This window comes from Botryllus schlosseri, chromosome 2 (genome assembly GCF_051294905.1).
Source record: "Botryllus schlosseri isolate E-star chromosome 2, Bs_hap1, whole genome shotgun sequence".
In the NCBI taxonomy this organism is placed as follows: domain Eukaryota; kingdom Metazoa; phylum Chordata; class Ascidiacea; order Stolidobranchia; family Styelidae; genus Botryllus; species Botryllus schlosseri.
The window spans coordinates 17,923,378-17,941,434 of NC_137237.1; the positions used below are offsets into that span (position 1 = coordinate 17,923,378).

The 18,057-nt window shown below is 41.9% G+C and overlaps 2 protein-coding genes across 2 annotated transcripts in view; one reads left to right on the plus strand and one right to left on the minus strand.

Annotated features, from left to right (window-relative positions):
* Positions 1-8,787, plus strand: part of LOC145433932 (uncharacterized) — a 32,383-nt gene extending 23,596 nt beyond the window's left edge. Inside the window, exons 19-24 of the mRNA XM_080311187.1 lie at positions 3,219-3,482; positions 3,554-3,676; positions 4,789-4,978; positions 6,643-6,845; positions 7,594-7,738; positions 8,421-8,787. Coding sequence (XP_080167313.1) covers positions 3,219-3,482; positions 3,554-3,676; positions 4,789-4,978; positions 6,643-6,845; positions 7,594-7,738; positions 8,421-8,705 — 1,210 coding nt within the window. The 3' untranslated portion in view covers positions 8,706-8,787. The remainder of the gene's footprint in view (positions 1-3,218; positions 3,483-3,553; positions 3,677-4,788; positions 4,979-6,642; positions 6,846-7,593; positions 7,739-8,420) is intronic.
* An 835-nt stretch (positions 8,788-9,622) lies between these two features.
* LOC145433935 (glutamine synthetase-like) lies at positions 9,623-14,550 on the minus strand. Its single transcript, XM_080311190.1, has 8 exons — positions 14,396-14,550; positions 13,827-13,992; positions 13,598-13,759; positions 13,386-13,532; positions 12,770-12,909; positions 10,295-10,482; positions 10,053-10,233; positions 9,623-9,991 (listed from the first exon to the last, which is right to left on the minus strand). Exons 2-8 carry the CDS (start codon positions 13,984-13,986, stop codon positions 9,857-9,859), a joined length of 1,113 nt encoding a protein of 370 aa, XP_080167316.1. The 5' UTR covers positions 13,987-13,992; positions 14,396-14,550; the 3' UTR covers positions 9,623-9,856.
* Positions 14,551-18,057: the final 3,507 nt, after the last annotated feature.

Sequence of the window (18,057 nt, forward strand, 5' to 3'; positions counted from 1 at the left end):
GTCATCGATAAATCGCAATTATGCCGGTATACTGCCGGTAACGACAATGCCATTCGTGGGAGTAGTCAGCTTCTTTGCAGGCCGTCACTCCTACGACAAATATTGTACCGCAAACGTTATCCATCTGCTTCTTTGTCGGCGTGACATACTTATTGAGGATACAGAACATGAGTCGACAAATGTTTGCGAAGACTGCGATCTGCCAGGCGACGTAAACAACCTTCGGTTCCAAAATTCAAAGTTTTCGCCGGGTTACAATGTGGCAATATTTAACGCCGCTTTTAATGTAGGACACTTGTTGAAAATCCGTACAATATCTATAAATGCGTTGCGTGACTGTGAAACACGACTGACGACTAGCACATGATGTAGTGAGTGACCTTTTTAGGTCGCTTGTGAAGATGCATGATACAGGAGTACTTTTAGCGTCATATTGTCTTAACTCACTTCACAGTCGGGTGGAATGGCACGAAGCGCTTCACAAATAACTCTTGTGACTCCGGAGTATATCGTTTTCTTATGTCATTGACACAAGAAAGTATTTCCATCTGGATGACGCCTCGAGAAAATACCTTTAGGGACATATGCTGTTTCCATAGCAGAGATTTGGGTCCTGCTTACTAGAAATGCATATTTTCGGACTTATCCAGCCTCGAAATACAGAATGTCGTTAGGCTCTGCCATTATTTCTCAGCGGTGCGATAACGTTTCGTATATGGGGCACAAGAAGATTAATAGCTTTCATATCGATACATAGATGTTATATCGAATGCATCCAGTTTGTGGGTCGTAAGCAGACTGCACTTATAGATATATTCGAATTTGCGTGCTCGATTAAAAAGAGCGATATTATTGATATCCCTCCCTGTCGCTGTCCCCACCCATCCCCATTCCCTGTGGAATATTAGCAAACCGATGCCCGAATTTACCGTTTTATGTTCCCGCTAGTGTACTGACTCAAAGTTGAAGATCGTTTCTATAACTGGCACCAGTGGCACCTTGTTGGTATTTCTTTGCCGAACTTTATAAAATTATTCACACGCAAACCCACAAACCTCCAAACGTAGGTAGGTAGACACGCCTCGTTGTATCTTAATATTGGGTTGTATAGCGGTCTCGTCGCTCGTCGAAGCGCACGTCATTTCTACAGTCATATTGCATGCGTTCGTTCGTACATCGGCCATAAGCGCACTGGGCATAAATATACCATTGGAATACGCAACGTAAAACTGTTACTGCGAACGATACTTTTATCTCATGTCTATATGTTTAGAATTTGCGAAAAACGTGTAGTGTTTTCACGTAACTTGTAGAACCGCTTCATTTCGCCTGCAGGCTGATATAATCGTATGTATTTTGTATATCCTAAGTCCTAGATGACATTCACAAATCAATATATTGGAAGTTGCGGAACGCTAACTTGTCTGGGAAAATTTCGTTGTACGGCGTGCACAAATGGGATTAATATTGCTTGTTTACATCTATATCGTACATTTGCAACAATCTAACTATCACAGTCAGCGCATCACAACTTCACAAGGTGTGATTTTTCACGCCCTCTTGCTAGGTTCAGCTCGTACCTAGTGGTCATAAGTCAGCCAAACCACCAACGGCATGAAACTGATGATAGCTATTGCCAAGTAGACTGGGATAGCGGGTGCTCAGTGCTCAATGCTCATTCTGCATATAATCTCTACTCACCCACGCTGTTTTTGTGCATATAGATTATGTATTCTGTCGGTGTTGGGATGAGTCGAGTGACGTTTTTCGACAGATTCGACTTGGCTGAGTCACCACCCTAATCGACCGGACATGAATCGTGCGGCGCCAAATTATCGTGTCAATTAGCAAGTCATTGAATATTCTACACAGTAAAGCATTCCGAAATTCCCAGCCGCTTCGTGAAGTAGCCACGTCATCCAGAGCAAGCAGAGCTCTGAATAGCATACTCCATACGACATACCGTTGACGCTTATGACGGAGCAATGGTGAGGTGACGTTGACCAAGATATCGCGTTGCCGTGTGACGATGTAAAATTCTATCACAACAGATTTACATCCGCGATTATTCTATCAAAGGTTATTATTCCACCCTGGATTAGTTCGCCTTGTCCTCGGCGTGACATCGCTTTTCTTTGATACCGCGCGCCGACCACCGGTAAAGCACGTCTCTGCCACGCGTTGCAAAGCTTGCATCAGCTGTTCGCGGGGGAGAAAGTCACTTTTCCCATGAAAGTAATAGCTATGCGTCGATGCGACTTGGTTAACGTGTTGTACGAGATTTGCCGAACGTAACTTGAAATCATGAGCACACGCTAGGCAACATCTCGTCTCTGTATTCGCGAGCAGTTAAGGTTCGATTTTTGGCTGGTTTCTGTGTGAAACAGCAATAGTCATTGGTAGCCTGTTTAAACAATCTGATGCATCTCACTAGTAAAATTAATTTAGAATTTCTCCTCTTTGTTTATTCCTGCATAATTTTGTTAGCAATCATAGAATAGTATCGAAAACAACTCTTTCATAGACCAAAACCTAGTCGAAAGCTATTTAAATTCAGCATGCTTCCTTTGTTGCGATCTGTTTTTGCCACGGCGGCCGATAGTTTGATTGATACACTTCCCGTTCTAGTTGTTTCAACTTTCCCGATCCTTTCATTGCATTGAAACAGTATTTTGAATTTATAAAACTATTGCCATTACAAATGAACGAAGCGAATTAGCACATTTCCTGTCCATCACTTTAACTTTGCGGGCGCGTTACGCCTTCAGATGCTCTCGACTAGAAAGAGAAAGAGACTGTTTTTCAGTAAACACACAAGTATGAAAGTCAGTACATAATCCCGGGCATCAGTAGAACCGCCACAATGGTGATGAAGCCTTGGCACCCATATTCAATATCGGAGGTGGTCAAAGTAGTCATTGGTGGTTACTGGTCATCTATTATAAGAAGTAACATCGTAAATTTCTACTACTCAAGTGCAGGCCTAGTTTTGCCTAAAAAAATGAAAACTGTTAAGCCGAGGCAGTCTAAAATCATGAACACTTGAGTCAGAAGTGCGAGTAAGCAAAACCTACTTGAGTAGTCCGAAAAAGTAGAAGTATTTCGTCACTGAGCACCTCTGTCCAATAGATATTCAGAAACGATAGATATTCTTATCGCAGTATTTTGTCTCGACTGCTATGTTTAAATAAATAACGCGTCGCTGTTTCGTCACACAGGTACGCTTACAACGAGCTCTACAACTCCGCCATCATCACCCCGGTCGACGAAGACGAACATTACCAAAAGGAAGATGACAAGATCAAGCGAGATTTCCGTACGGACACGGGTTTTGTTTACCCCGGTGTCAAAACCAGCCTCTTATCTAACGTTCACCCGCAACGCCCCACGGAGGCCAGAGCGGACGAGTTGAAATTCCAATGGCGCGAAAACACGCTCCACGGTCACGTGCTCAAACCCACGCTGAATAGGGAATCTTGGGGGTACGTTACATGTTGTTGTTGTTGTTGACGCAGGCGTCGGTGTTTAAGTGATCGGGTATTTCGTTTTACAGTTGGAAATCTCGCCATCAGGATTTAAATCTTTACGAGAAACCGGATCCGGAGTTCAGCAAGGACCCGCTGAGCATTCATTTTCCGGGCGTGAAGGCTATGGAAGAAGTGTTGGAGTTTCAGAGGTATAACGAACGCGCTTTCTCTAGAAATATCACTCTGCCGAATGCAGAGGTGGTCACAAACGTAGTAATTCTACTTTTTCAAACATCGCTGCAAGTACAACAAGAAAGTATCCAGTAATTCCATTTATCCAATATAACGAGTTGCGTTGATTCGTATTTTATTTCGTACTTGTTATGGTCACGCGTGGAATAACTTGTCTGTTTCCACTGTTATCACGAGTCGCCGTGCGTCAATGCGAAACCCGGATGAGGTAGATATGACAAAGTCACGTGACCACAGTCTTCAAGTATCTCGTGCTAATCGAGTGTCGGGGAATCTACAAACATTAGAGAGACTGAATTTACATCCTGGCTGTAGCGTGCCCCTGCTAAAGTATGTGAGAGTGAGACTGTGTTTGTCCGGAATTTCAACTGCTCCGGATATTTACCTCTTGCCGACACATTTAGTTTCGTGGTTTCCGTACCTCCGTGCTGATAAAAGGTCAAACATGTGGATATGGATCGATAGGCTTTTATCATTCACTGCGTGCACCGCGCACTGATTAGCTATACTCTGTCCTATACATGTATAATTCCATATCTTCTATGATGTAATCATGTGTTGCTATAACGCCATTCTAACTCCAGATAAACAAATACAACCGTATCGTCGCACCGACGTCAGCGCTTCAGCCGTAAGCGTTTGATGTTTGGACTCCAAGCACCCGGATATTCCCGTATTGCGGCAAACACGAGAAAATACTGTCAAAATCGCTGAGGCTTCGGTCACGTGATGCCGTGTGTTTTGATATATTTAATCGCTCTCAGTTCTACTTGATTCTCTACGAAAGTCACTTTTGGGGTCGGATTTGATAGAATAGCCGGCAGATTATTAGCCGCATCCACCAGCAGAACGTGCATTTCTGGTTTCAAATACACTGCAAATAGATGGAGGTGGATCGGTCTATTTACCAAATTTCCACATAGCGTAGGGTGAAAATCAGACCATCGGCACTTTGTAGTAAACCATAAAGTGCCGTTTACCGAATTTCCAACCTACGCTGTGGTGGAAGTCGACGAAATATACACGATTTTCGTTTGCGACGTGCTAGATGAGAGCGCTTTCGATTCAGACGGGACGAAGAAACTTGGAATTCGAAAATCGTGGTCGGCAGCAAAGACATGAAGTTCCACAGCGTCGGCAGCAGAACGGAACAGGAAGCCGTGTCGAAGCAAGTCGACATCCTCGGAAATATACTCAAAGACAACCCTGCCAAGATCGCACTGCGTTACAATCCGCCGAGATTACCCGCGCTGTCCGTGGTAGGCACAGCTTTGACTTTCGTACGGCCATTACCGTAAATACGGATATTGCAATTCGAAATTTGAAGATGAAATAGATAATGTGACGTAAGAGTCGTATAAAAACACCAACGAGAGAATTCACAAAATGAGAGCGTTGAGCAATTACCCCAATACAAATTGGCTATAGAATAATATAATAGAAGTAACAGCGTAAATTTATATTCAATTGCAAGTAGAAGTATAGCGATTTTCAAGACATGTCTAAACCTATTCAGGTGGAACTAGAAAATTTATGGTATGACAAGCGATCAAGTAAGTATAGTTTCAGAAAGTAGGTTTAGTCGAAGGGTCGCAGCATACTTTTAGCGGTTTATCCGAGGTTGCAGGATGGTTAGAATCTTCGAAGATATTTTTCCCATTTCACGCTGTTCTTGAGGTGATTTCACTCATGAAAGTGTTGCAAAGTTATCCCAAAATCACGTGTATGTATTGCGAACAGCCGTGCCTAAATCCGATATCATATTGTCCTTTTAATGGTATCTTATCTGCGCAAAAAGTGTCCTAACGTTGTGTCGACGAACCGTGTCAGGCGCAGTACAGCGTTATCTCTGTAACATGAGTCGTCCGTACTTTAAATATTGCATAAGCTCGGATAAACTCAAGATCGAAGGAGGCATAATTAACATGGCTCTTCAGGTATTTGAATTTATATATTGGGAAACATATCAATTCACACATTAACACGGGATATACGAGGAAACGAGGCCGTATCATTTTCGCATGTAAATAGATTAACTTTATATTAAGGTCGAATTGCGAATGGCCTATAAATATTACTGTCAATACCGTCCAGTGACTAAAGGCCATTTCTATGATCACGGTATCAACAAAAAACACGACACGATCACTGTTTGCGATATCTCGGATTTATTTGCTCATGCCACTTGTGGGTGTTTGCATTGAGGCTCGATTATGTTCCGTGTTGATTGAATTATCATTTAAGGAGTCCGTCGACTTGTACTATGATCGGCCTGCGATGTTTACGTGTTTGGCTTGAAGCTCTCGCGAATAGCCTAAACGCAGTCAACGCGACTAGCCTTGTTGGCTTACGGCGTATCGTTACGAGTTGCCGGCTCATTGGTGCTCAAAAGGCCGGTTTTGGTAATCGACCCAATTACGTTTGCGCGCTGCAAGGCTTCGCGAAAACGACCTTTGGACCGCTGCAATTCGCATACCCTGCTCGGAAATCAAAGCTCTCACCTTCTGCTATTTGCGCTTATAACGTTTGTAGAAATACGCGCCTTGTGAACAACAGCGAAGCACTTCTACTATGTCGGATTTTTCAAGTAAATATTTCGTACTTGCACTAACTATACCAGAGTGATTATGTTTTTGGACTACTTGCACTTCTACTCAACAGCATATTTTTCACTTTTTATTTTGCAAAATAGAGAGTTTTAGAATACGTTTGCGTGACCTTTTATTCGTGCAGTTATGGCAACTGGCGAAATTTAGCCACCGTATCGCGGAGACTTGGCATATAACCTACGCCACGAGAACATGGTTAAAATTTCGTTAAAACTATTCAGAGTTAATGCTAATTGCGGCCCACTCGCATTTTTGTTCCGGATTGATCCGGATATCGAGGTCAAAGGTTAATGCGTCACGCCGTTGTCTTTCAGGTGTCGTACCCAGAAGTGGACCGCGACGCCAGGGAGGCCGGGAAGGCTCCGCCTCCCGGAATGTCCAGAAATGTCCGCACGCCTGTTCGGCCCTTGCAGCCGGGCCCGTACAACGAGTACAGCTTGAAGATGTACAAAAACCACATCCCGATACGGGACCCCCAGCATGGAAAATTCCACGTACTGCGCGGAACTGATTTCACGTGAGTGATGGATCGTACGTTATTACATGATGTGCTGCGTTGATGTGTCATTTCTATGATTTAGATTTAATTTTGTCTGCGTCGTGGTATGCACTGCGGTGATGGATCGTATGTCTTTCGTTACATTGATACATCCATTTTTATAATGTAGCGTTCGTCCGCATTGTTATCGTGATTTGCTACAGATTCGTGCGATATAAAAAGCTCAGCGTTCCTATTTTGCATGTCGTTTATTGTTTCGTAACCCGGCGGTACATGCCCTGCACACGCCCTTCGTACATGCCCTGCTCACGCTTTCGCTCCAATCGATAAAATATCGAATCATGTATTGTGATATACATACCGTATATAGGTCAGCGGTCAGCCTATGTCTGTGCAAGTGTGTACTAACGGAAAATAGCCAATTTTTTTGCACCGAGTCCGATTGCATTAACAGCCCATTGTAGGCTTGTGTTATTGCTGCATCTTTAAAATGGACTTTTGCGACGAGCCTTTTGTTACAATACGATGCTTCGATTTCGATTGACGCCAAATCAGATTGGTAATGAGATCCTTGCGATCTACATTGCACAAGTAATGCAGGAAGATGTGTAATGTGTTATACGCATTTGCAGTAATGCGCCTTCGGTGATACGTCCCGCCTTTGTCTGTCATAACGTTTTGACTTTCATACCGTTTTGACTTTTGGGTGTCCTCTGAAAAGAGGGCGTATGGTAACCCTAGCTTTACGACACCCGCTATTTTGCAGCACTTTCTTGAAAGACAGAGAGTATTTATGGCGAAGGAAGATTCATCCTCTTCAAAGTCACGAGAGAGACAGCGAATACTTTACCCACGCCCAGCCGCCGGCAGCGCCGAAGAAAAAAGGCTGCGATGCTCCTGTTCCGGCGCAGGTTTGTGAAAACATAATGCAATCTTACGCAAATATCGAACGCCGCATACGCGTGTTTTTGTGTGAAGCCTGCTGGAAGGAAATCGTATTGTCATTGTCTGCGAGTTGACGCACTGTATTTCTGCATGTTACGTCACAAGGTCGCGTAGCTAGTTTCAGTGGAAACGGTCGTATTTCCTCAAGAGTACAGAGGAAGTAATTCCCAAACACCAAATGATTTGTCATATTCCACATTATACCGGTAACGAATCCATCCGATTGGCCCGAATAAATTAACTTGCTTCGCATTCTATTTCGTCGAATTTGCACAATGCACTTTATCTATGCATCCGCCGTACGAGATAAGTTATCCTGCACAACGTACGTCCCTAAATACTACTGCGACAATATCTTGTGATCAGAGGTGGTCAAATTAGTCATCGTTAGTAGTCAAGTAGTAGTAGAAATTTACAAGTCACGTCAAAACTTCCTAAGTGGAAGTAGAAAGTAAAGTTCTAAAAAGTACGCGAGTTTCAAAAGGTCGATTTTGGTCGAGTGGTGTCATAAATTTCGCCGTTAATCTGATATTTCAATTTCCGAAATAGTTTCGACAGATCTATGAAATCTCTACTTCTACTTGTAATCCAGTATATATTTACGCCGTTACTTTGACCCCCTCTGCCAAACTCACTAAATTCTTACAGGACGAGCCCGAACTTCGTGAGAAGCGAAGCGAATACAGACTGCGCTACTTGCCCGCGATGGAAGCGTTGCGGCGGTCGCCTATTATGCCCAAGCATCAACTGGACAGCCTCAGTAATCTGCTCGACAAGGACGCGAGCATCGACCTGATAGACACTGCCGCGAACGTGGAGCAATTTTTGAAAGCCCGCAAGAGCGGTGTCGGCCTCGCTGACAGCGAGACTGTGGTCAAGGACGACGTGCAGATTGTGAATCCTGTCCGTCGCGTGAATTCCGTTGCTTCGTAATTATGTGCGATGATTTTTGCCACTGTGTGCACTTAGTTGGATTAACAATATGAAGGTAACGCTCAGTTGAGCGTGATATTTACATGATGGTATCGCGTTGTTCAGATGTGATACGGTGACCACTGTATGGTCGCCGAGTTTAGCGGCAGACAGAGATAGATTTATTTCTGTAGGCATATTGCTGATTGCGTTTTGCTTCGTCTTGCTCAGGAACTCATTTCAGTTAGCTAGCAGGGACGATATCCTATTCTAATCAAGGCCGTGCGTGATCAAATACCGCAATCTGCTCCTGTTCGTGCTCAGTCTACTTCCCGTCAGGCGAATTTTACTGTTTCGTTACCGATATTTACACACGTTTGGATCAGTGAAGCCATATAGCGTCAGCTGATACTGCGGTCGGCCCTCGGTCAGTTGCGAAAGCACGAGCTCACGTCGCTATTATTTGCGGACTGAATCCATCTAGTCACGAAGGCTGCTGACGCGGCAGTTGAAGTTCGTCTCATCAGACATATGACTGGCTTGTAATTGTACCAGCGAACTCGCTGTACACAGCGTTACCATCATTCTGATGAATGAAACCGAAAGTAACGCTGTTTCATTAGTTATTACATCTGTCGCTAGCAATATCCGTGGAGGTATCTTTCTATGCAACTGAGTGCCGAGTACAATACCGTCTCGTCACGCAACGCCGGTTCGCGCCAAAACAACTCGCCGGACGACATCAACAGCTGATCCCACAAGTACCCAACAACCACTCGCCACTGTTTACTTCCCGAGCGCAGGCCGGGCCCTCGTTAAGAGTTTACGCAATAGTAGTCTATCACCGCTCATATTTAACAAGGCGCGACGCAATAAAGCGATCAGACTGCCTATCCCGGTGACGACGCACTTTCACCCAACAAAAGCGACAACTCCACTTCCTTACACGCCTTTATACTTGCAAATCTTGTTGGTAATAATTGACAGGCATAACCAAATACAAATTCAAACGAAAGGACGGTAAGACGTAACTGGCAACCCACAGGGTTGGCTCAAAATAGATAAAGGCCTGTTCAACGACGGTCGAGAAATCGTACACAACCGCCCGGTAATTGTGTGATAGTAAGAATAAATGGAGTGTTTTGGAGGTAAACGTGGTAGCGGTAGACAATTCAAACGCTAAAATTTTCGACATCCCCGGTTTCGTTGAGAATCGTGGTCCGTACCAGTGCTTCAGTAACTACATATGGATCGCAGTTGGATGAGGGTCTCCTATCCTCCATGTAGCCGCATTTCTGTTCACCAACCTGTGCGAAAAAGTACGGTTTACGGAAAGGTCAAAGTCAACCAAGGAGTCTTCAATCTTACGTGTCTTGGTATCCTGATCGATGCACCTCTGTTCGCGACGCCGGAAGAGAAATCGTAAATCGACGCGGTTTCATGTAGACCGGTCAATCTACGTGCATTGTCCTTGCCTCCGGTGGGGTCGTACTGTTTGATGTGCCAGAAATGCCTTTTGCTGAGCTTCTCAACGGCTTTATTTATTGCGCTGTAAAACGATATTGCATTTAGCATGCTCGAAACAAAATTCACTCGCACAAATATTGTACCTTAACCCTCCGGCTTTTCGCATTTCTTCTGTGCTGTAATTGGTATGGCAGCCGGCTCCGTTCCAGTCGCCCGGCATTGGTTTTGGGTCAAAAGTAGCGATAACTCCGAAATCTTCGCACACGCGGTGCAGAAGGAACCTCGATACCCACAGGTGATCGCCCATTTCGATTCCTTCGCAGGGCCCGACCTAAATCACAAGTTTTTTTCTGAAGACAAGTGTCGTCAAACTTATCGATGTAACACAAAGAAAACATGTTTTGTTTCATTACAATCAGGAATATACAAGTACTTCTGACCTGCAGTCGGACATGTATATGACCAAAGACTAAGTGATACCTCATCAATTGAGCATGAGCATGTCATTTGGTATGGGTATATTATCAAGTAGAAATCCACCAAACAAGGAAACGCTCGTTTTCAAGTGGTGATGTCAGGTTCAGCTACACCAGTGGTTCCCAACCTGTGGTACGCGTACCACTAGTGGTACGCGAAGGTCTTCCAGGTGGTACGCGAGTAGATTCTGTTTTTTTTCGACCGAAGGAAGGTATTAGTTCAGTTGGGTTGATTTATAATTTTTCAAAGTTTTTGACTAGTGGTGAAAAAAACAATTTCATGCATCTCATCAACCCGGGCTGATAATGCATAGTTTAATAAAATTTGTTATTACTAAGGCGATTTTGCTTTACAAAATTGAGCGTTAAGTCAAAAAGTTGTCAAAATTGTTTACTAAGTCAAAATTTTTTGGACCTCTCCATTTCGTTTGAATCGTAGATTTTGACATTTTACAGCTTGTAGCCCACTTTATGGGCCTATACCGCTGTAGGCGACCCATTGTCTGCTCATCGTGGATCATGAACTGTCAAACGAAACAAATAGGTTGACAATTGATATGGTGTGTGTTATGCTCAAGGTACCGCGATATCCTAACTGCAGCACTACTGCTTGACATTGCATGGTTATATTTTCAAGAAGCGCATGATGAAAAATTGTGATGCGGGACAACATTGTCAGTATGAAGCCACATGTTGTGTCACCATCAGTGTACACGCAGCTTTAGTGTTGTCAGTCAACAACTACTCCTGTTAAACGATATTTCTCCATCTTGGCAAGCTTCTCAGTAAGGACAGACTCTTTCTACCCGAGAATGTAAGAAAGTATATTTCGTTGCACTACAACAAATCTTAATTAATTCTACCATAATACCTGGTGTAACTACTGGGACAAATATCGTTAAAATAAAGTTTTTTCATGTCAAAATTTGTCAGTTTTTAGGTCAAAAACGCTTTTTCGTAAGGACAGACAGTCCCTACCAGAAATGAGTATAAGTAGTACAATTTTAACATTATGTGCGAAAACACCTAATTTGCGCATGTGAAGTCAAAATTTGGCCAAAATCAATTTTTTTATGGGTCAAAATCCTCCGATTTTTAGGTAAAAAGTCGCCCTAGTTAATACACCTCACATAGTGCAAATACGTCAGTATGACGTCATAAATGGTGAAAACATTTTGACCACTTACGCCCTACGGCGTGCGTAAATTATGTAGGTGGTACGCGAGCACTGCATAAAACCTCGAAGTGGTACGTGGGTGGAAAAAGGTTGGGAACCACTGAGCTACACACATCAGTATGGCAAACAATCATTTTACTTAACCACAATAGCCTAATGTAACGTAAATTTTACTGCAGATGTTTGTTTGCTTGTATCTAAACCTGATGGCTGAATTGCAGTGAATGCAAGCGGGACAATAAATTTGAACAAAATGTTTACTGTTGCGAAAGTAATCACTTGCCTAATCTAATGATAGAGTTTTCATTGTCTGTTTGACAACTGACAAGTCAACATGACCTCATAATCTAAATTAGTCATGCAGCATCACAAATCTGCAAGCTGTCATCCAGTAACACTGGTGAGCGGTGACTAACAGGTTACAATGCAAAACCATCACAAATCCTATCTTGCATGAAGAGAATTAGTCTATCAACGACAGTCAATGTGCTAACTACAAAAAATCGGCATATGGATTGCTAGTAGATCAACAAGTAGCTATTTCAGGTGGGTCGCAAAGCATTTATAAACGCCAGTTTTCTATGCAATATTGCAATATATCATAAAAGGATATTGATACAAAGTACAAATAAACAAATCTTACATGTGGCGGTTGGTCGAAAATAGGTTATGACAATTTTATGTACGGTATTTCTGGATATTTTACGAGTAGGAAAATTAAGCCAATGAAGCCTAGACTTGATCTAACAATTTAGCTAAAATGCCAGCTCAACTTTTGCATTAATAGAAAATCATACATGTATCCACAGTTTGTTTTCTGATTGATACTTTTATTGTGGGTCGCACAATACAACTTCCATATAAAATGGGTCGCGAACAGAAAAAGGTTGGGAATGATATGGGATGATATGATACTACCATATATTCTGCACTGGCTCGTCAAATTGTGTCTAGGTGTAGCTTACCTGGTATTCCCATTGGGCCGGCATGACTTCAGCATTAGTTCCTGCTATTTTAACGCCGGCAAATATACATGCTCGGTAATGAGCTTCAACGATATCCCGACCGTAAATACGTCCAGTACCCACACCACAATAATAAGGTCCTGTAAAATATCCACAAAGGTGTCAATTAGTTTTGAAGCAAAATACAGCAATTAAATCAAATGTCATACCATAAGTTCTAACATACATGAAGCATAATTATCGCCATGATTGACTGCATTGTTCATAATAGTACCTAATATGCAGGTGGTCAGCGTCAGTACTCAAGTAGTTTGAAAAATTAGATTTGGTTGATCATTCGCATACTTCCAGTAGTTAATCGAGGTGGATACTTTCCACATCGCCTGGAGTATAATCGGCAACGCAAAATTACTAATGACACAACTAAGGTACAAATTTCAAAAATATTTTCAGTTACCATTACCTACTTCATTACTGACAACCTCTGCTAATATAATTTGTTACATCCGAGCAAGGAAGAATGGGCTTAATCATAATGATCATAATTATAGCTAACTACAGGTAACGACCGTAATTACCAGGGCTTTCCCTGAGTTTTATTGTTCAAAGTGCTTACCCTGAGGGCCAGGATATCCCAATTTAGGCCAGCCAAATGGGTGCTTGTCAACGTCTAGTAATGTGTATTCCTGTTCAATTCCAAACCACGGCCTCTCGGACTTGGCTTCCTCCATCACTCTCACGCACGAGTGTCTGTGGTTGGTGGCTGCGGATTCAAATACGATAATGTAGCTCAAGTGAATACAACGGGGCACAAGCCAAGTCACATACCGACGGCTTCGTGCTTGTAATTGAGAACTTCACACATGATAAGTTTGTTGGGATCGCCACGGAACGGATCCCGAAACATCGCCACCGGCTTTAGATAACAATCTGAGTTTGATCCTTCTGCTTGCCCAGTACTTGATCCATCAAAATTCCATTCTGGTAGATCTATGACATAAGGAAATGAGATCACAATAAGACAGCCATTGATACAAGCGACAAAACTTGTATATACCTTCAATTGATTCGGGTTCTTGGTCTAACGTTTTGGTTTTGACACGCAACGTTTGACCACTTCCATCGATCCAGATGTACATTGCCTGGCACACACTTCCTATGTCCAAGGACATGTAGTCTGACCGGGCAGTCTTGTTAAGTAAATGTTCCGAAGGCATTGTGTCCTAGGATGAAAAATAGTTTCCTTAGCAATAAAACAAATGCTTTCAAAGTTCAAGACAGTATTATGGAGTATGTGATAGAATATTATCATCAGGCATCAGTCACTGCACACAAGTATTAATCGAGCAAACGTTAATTCAACTATAGTCAACCAACATAATATAAAATAGTAAACAGAGTATCAGACAAAATGGTATTTTGGTGCAAAATGTTGCCAGCAAAACTGGATATGAGAAGTAACGTTGAGAAAATATGTGATTAACTGGCTCTGGCTCCAATTCAATCCTTCGAGATTTTCACCAACAATTTAAGTTACTGGTGCCATCCGGACCCATATAGCAGGCATTTAGTTCATCACCAAGATGTGTACTTCAAGATAAATGGGACAAGATAAGTTCAACAAACCTGTTTTGGCGTTCAATTCTTTCAGAAAATGAAATTAGAGATGCTAATGTGCTATATACATTAGATAACTAGTGTTACTGCTAATTGAACAAAACGAGCATGGCGTTAGTATGAAGACAAACACCTTGCTGCCGCTGCCACCTTCATTAAATATTTTCATCAATCATTTGCGGCTCATTAGATCCCTGAACCTACTCACTACAAAAACCACAAGCTCATACCAGTACGCTATCAATCTATGAACGATGGCGCGCACACGGCGCGGGTCCTATGAATGACTCAGTATGTGACGACGAATTGCGTCAGCAGTAAGGCGGAACCTACTCAACGAAGTATGAGAAGCAATACTCATGCTCATTGTCCGTGAAATTGCTACAAGAACAGAACAAATAATTTCTAGACATGCAAAATGTATGTTACACTGCGCATCCCGGTGTTGCATGAGACTTCAGAGAAAACAAACTGAAAGAATATTTTAGCCATGAGCCAGGGATTTTCGCGCGCAGGCCTATTATTCTTAACATACGGTATTAAAAGATATATATAGCCTATATTACATATCCACATGAAAGTATAGTTAGATACGTAGGTTTTAGAATGTAGATAGCTTTCAACAGTATATAGGCTAGTTTAATCTTGGGAAATAGGGCTGGTAATTATCCAACGAAGTCGCAAAGTAGGCGTACTATCAGTTCATTACATTACATAATGTCTTGTGTTAGGCGAATAACATTGTACATTCCGTGTGTTACGCGGATGAAAATAACAGTGACGCTGATTTTAATTATGTCTGATCTTCTTAACTAGAGACGGTCCCACTAAAATCACGCAGGTATCGAACCTATCGGCACAAACAATTGTAGGCCTAATTATCTGACTTCTTCAACTACGTACCTCTTCTTAAAGCGAAAAGATGGCCACCAAAAGTCTGTCCTCTTTCATGACCTTCTTGGCGCACTATCATAGTCGAATCTAAAAGCACGGGACGATCCTCTCACTCCCTTCTTACAAACATCTTCCATGAAACTTCTCGTGTAACGGTCTCATAATAATGCAATGAAATATCACTAATTTCGCTGCGTGAGCATCAGACAGCAAGGTAAGACTTTGTGGCAGCCGAACAAAGGCATACTTGGCCAAACAACGTAAAAAGTGATTATTCTATGTTCCTTGTTTTGGACCAGGGATACCCAGATATCTCTGTTTTGGACTAGCAAATTTGCATAAGAAAGCCTACTTATGTTTTCATCACACCTGGAAGGAAGGCTCGATTGTCAAATCCCAATGACTATGAAATGTAAAATACAGATTACCCTCTATCTAATTTCACAAAGTATCTAAAATTGGTAGGCAAATGTCATAGTATATCTCGATTCTGAAGATTGCATCCTGTCTTTTAGCGCTTCAAAGACGGGACGCTGCAATTTATATACAACGGCAGCCGGTAGGAATGTACCTTCAGCCGGTTCTCGTTTACATCACGTGGTATGAGCGTGTTATACATGAGAGAATTTTTTTGTTCTTTCAGCCGCGTATATCAAATATAGTGCAAACTAACATAGATCCGTAGTCCGTACATCTCAAGACAAATATTCCGATTCCCTGGTCGACATGATTTTTGTTTTTTGGCCAAAATGATGATTTTCGTACGCTGATTGCGAATATGAGGTCGCTTTTTTCCTATCACGTCAAGATTTTTTATAATCTGTGATTTAAAATTTTTCATTTAAGTGCTAAAACCAGCCTGTTCTGTGACGCATTCCTTGCTGTTGTAACATACCTTTAGCAAGCAAAACAAAATGATAAAATTCTGATGGCGTGCGGTTTGTTTATCAAATTTGCGAGTATATTATAGGCCTCTGCCTCCACTTTTTGACGAGTTTTTTTTATCATTATGAGGAGCGAAATACCAGGGTCGTAACCAAGTCACATGGTTCCGAGTCACGAGTCAATTTTACTTTTGTGGTTTTGACTCGAGTCAAGTCGAGTCATTTTCAATTTAACACCAAGTCGAGTCCAAGTCCAAGTCACCGTTTACCGGGTCAAGTCCGAGTCATAGTGTTATGACTCGAGTCCGAGTCCAAGTCACAGTATTGAAGTCATGTTCATCCAATGTTTTCAATCCTGCTTGGGTGATATCGAATTGCTTGCTTGCCTAACATGCTTAGTTTGTCCCTACCAGAGTCTTGGCACATGCTTATTTAGGTAGATTACGGACAGTTCCTGGCATCATTTACCGATGCTACAGATAGACGAGACAGGCCGCCAATATGATAACTTCACTAATCTTAAAACTTAAAATCAAATATCTGTCTTGTCAGTCTGATACATCACAAATACAAGCATTCAGTTTTTATTACGACCATATCGACGACAGCTCACAAATAGGTGATTGAGAACCAACGAATTCAAGTCTACATACTATCTAATAGAGAACCTACGAAATCACGTCGACAAATAAGGTGATAGAGAATGAACAGAAGCATGTTTATGTAGGGGTATTTTCACCAAGCCAGCAGGCTGTAAAAGCGTGCATGTAGCTATGTGCAGTGACAAAAACAGATACCTTTGGATATTACTAAAGGTTTTCCCAATTGCATTACAGACTACATCGCAGTTCCAGCATTGGAGAAATAATTGGGGCTGTTAAAAAACATTTTTTCCAATTTTCCGGCTACTTCTTAGAATTGTTACATTGCCTAAAAAAAACTTAAATCTGGCTCAATTCCGACCGGTAGAAAGTAATGCTCTGGGAGAAAATTTTGGATTAATTACGAATAGAGATTTTCGAATTTTACTGGCTACCTCATGATATTGTTAGATTGTGTAAAAATATGATTCATAGCAAATTTGGCTCAAGAAGCGCAGTTATCTGATTAGGATATTTTGGATATGAAAAAAATAGTCGGCTTACCACTAGTATGTAGGCTAATTTCATTATATGAAAGAATTTCTCACTAAAAATACATTAATTTTCAAATCCAAAATTTTCTCTTCTCGTGTCATTGATTCTATTTTTTAAAATTTAACCAGATTCAGTGTTCTTTTAATGAAAAACAGAACAATTTTATCAAGTAGCCATCAAGAAATATAAAAAATAAGTAATTTTCGAACAGCCCTACTATACAAAGATCACACAACATTAGCCATTCATTATTAATCACGTGCACAATGCACATACCTAATAAAACGTCAAATGGACGGAGGGTATTGTGTGTTTTCACAGACGGCAGATCAAACCAATGATGAGTTACACTTCAAAAATACCAAAGTGGAGAGGAGATCCTCAGATATATTAAAGCGGCGTGGCCTTGGAATAAATCCACATTTACTGAATAGACTTTCCACTGGTGCACTAGATGCAGGAATGGACGATTCGCAAATTTCTTCGTCTTCGAGTCATATAAAATAAACCAAGTCAATGGCTTGGGTCGAGTCATGCGTAATGACTCGAGTACAAGTCGAGTCAATCCAAATATTGACTCGAGTCGAGTCGAGTCATTTTCCCATTTCAAGAAAATGACTCGAGTCAAGTCGAGTCACAAAAAAATCGTGACTCGAGGCATTACAACCCTGCGAAATACTGTACAGTACGATGTGCGCCGCAGCCGTGATTTTGTCGAGGAAAATGACTGAAAAGCAAGATCACACAATCAAACCGC

Bases quoted from the DNA above. Each gene is read 5' to 3' on its own strand.
- LOC145433935 (XM_080311190.1), bottom strand. From the start codon at position 13,986: ATGCCTTCGGAACATTTACTTAACAAGACTGCCCGGTCAGACTACATG. The intron at 13,760-13,826 runs GTATATACAAGT...CTTATGTCATAG, and splicing joins AGAACCCGAATCAATTGAAG to ATCTACCAGAATGGAATTTT. The intron at 9,992-10,052 runs GTAAGATTGAAG...TTTTTCGCACAG, and splicing joins CGATCAGGATACCAAGACAC to GTTGGTGAACAGAAATGCGG.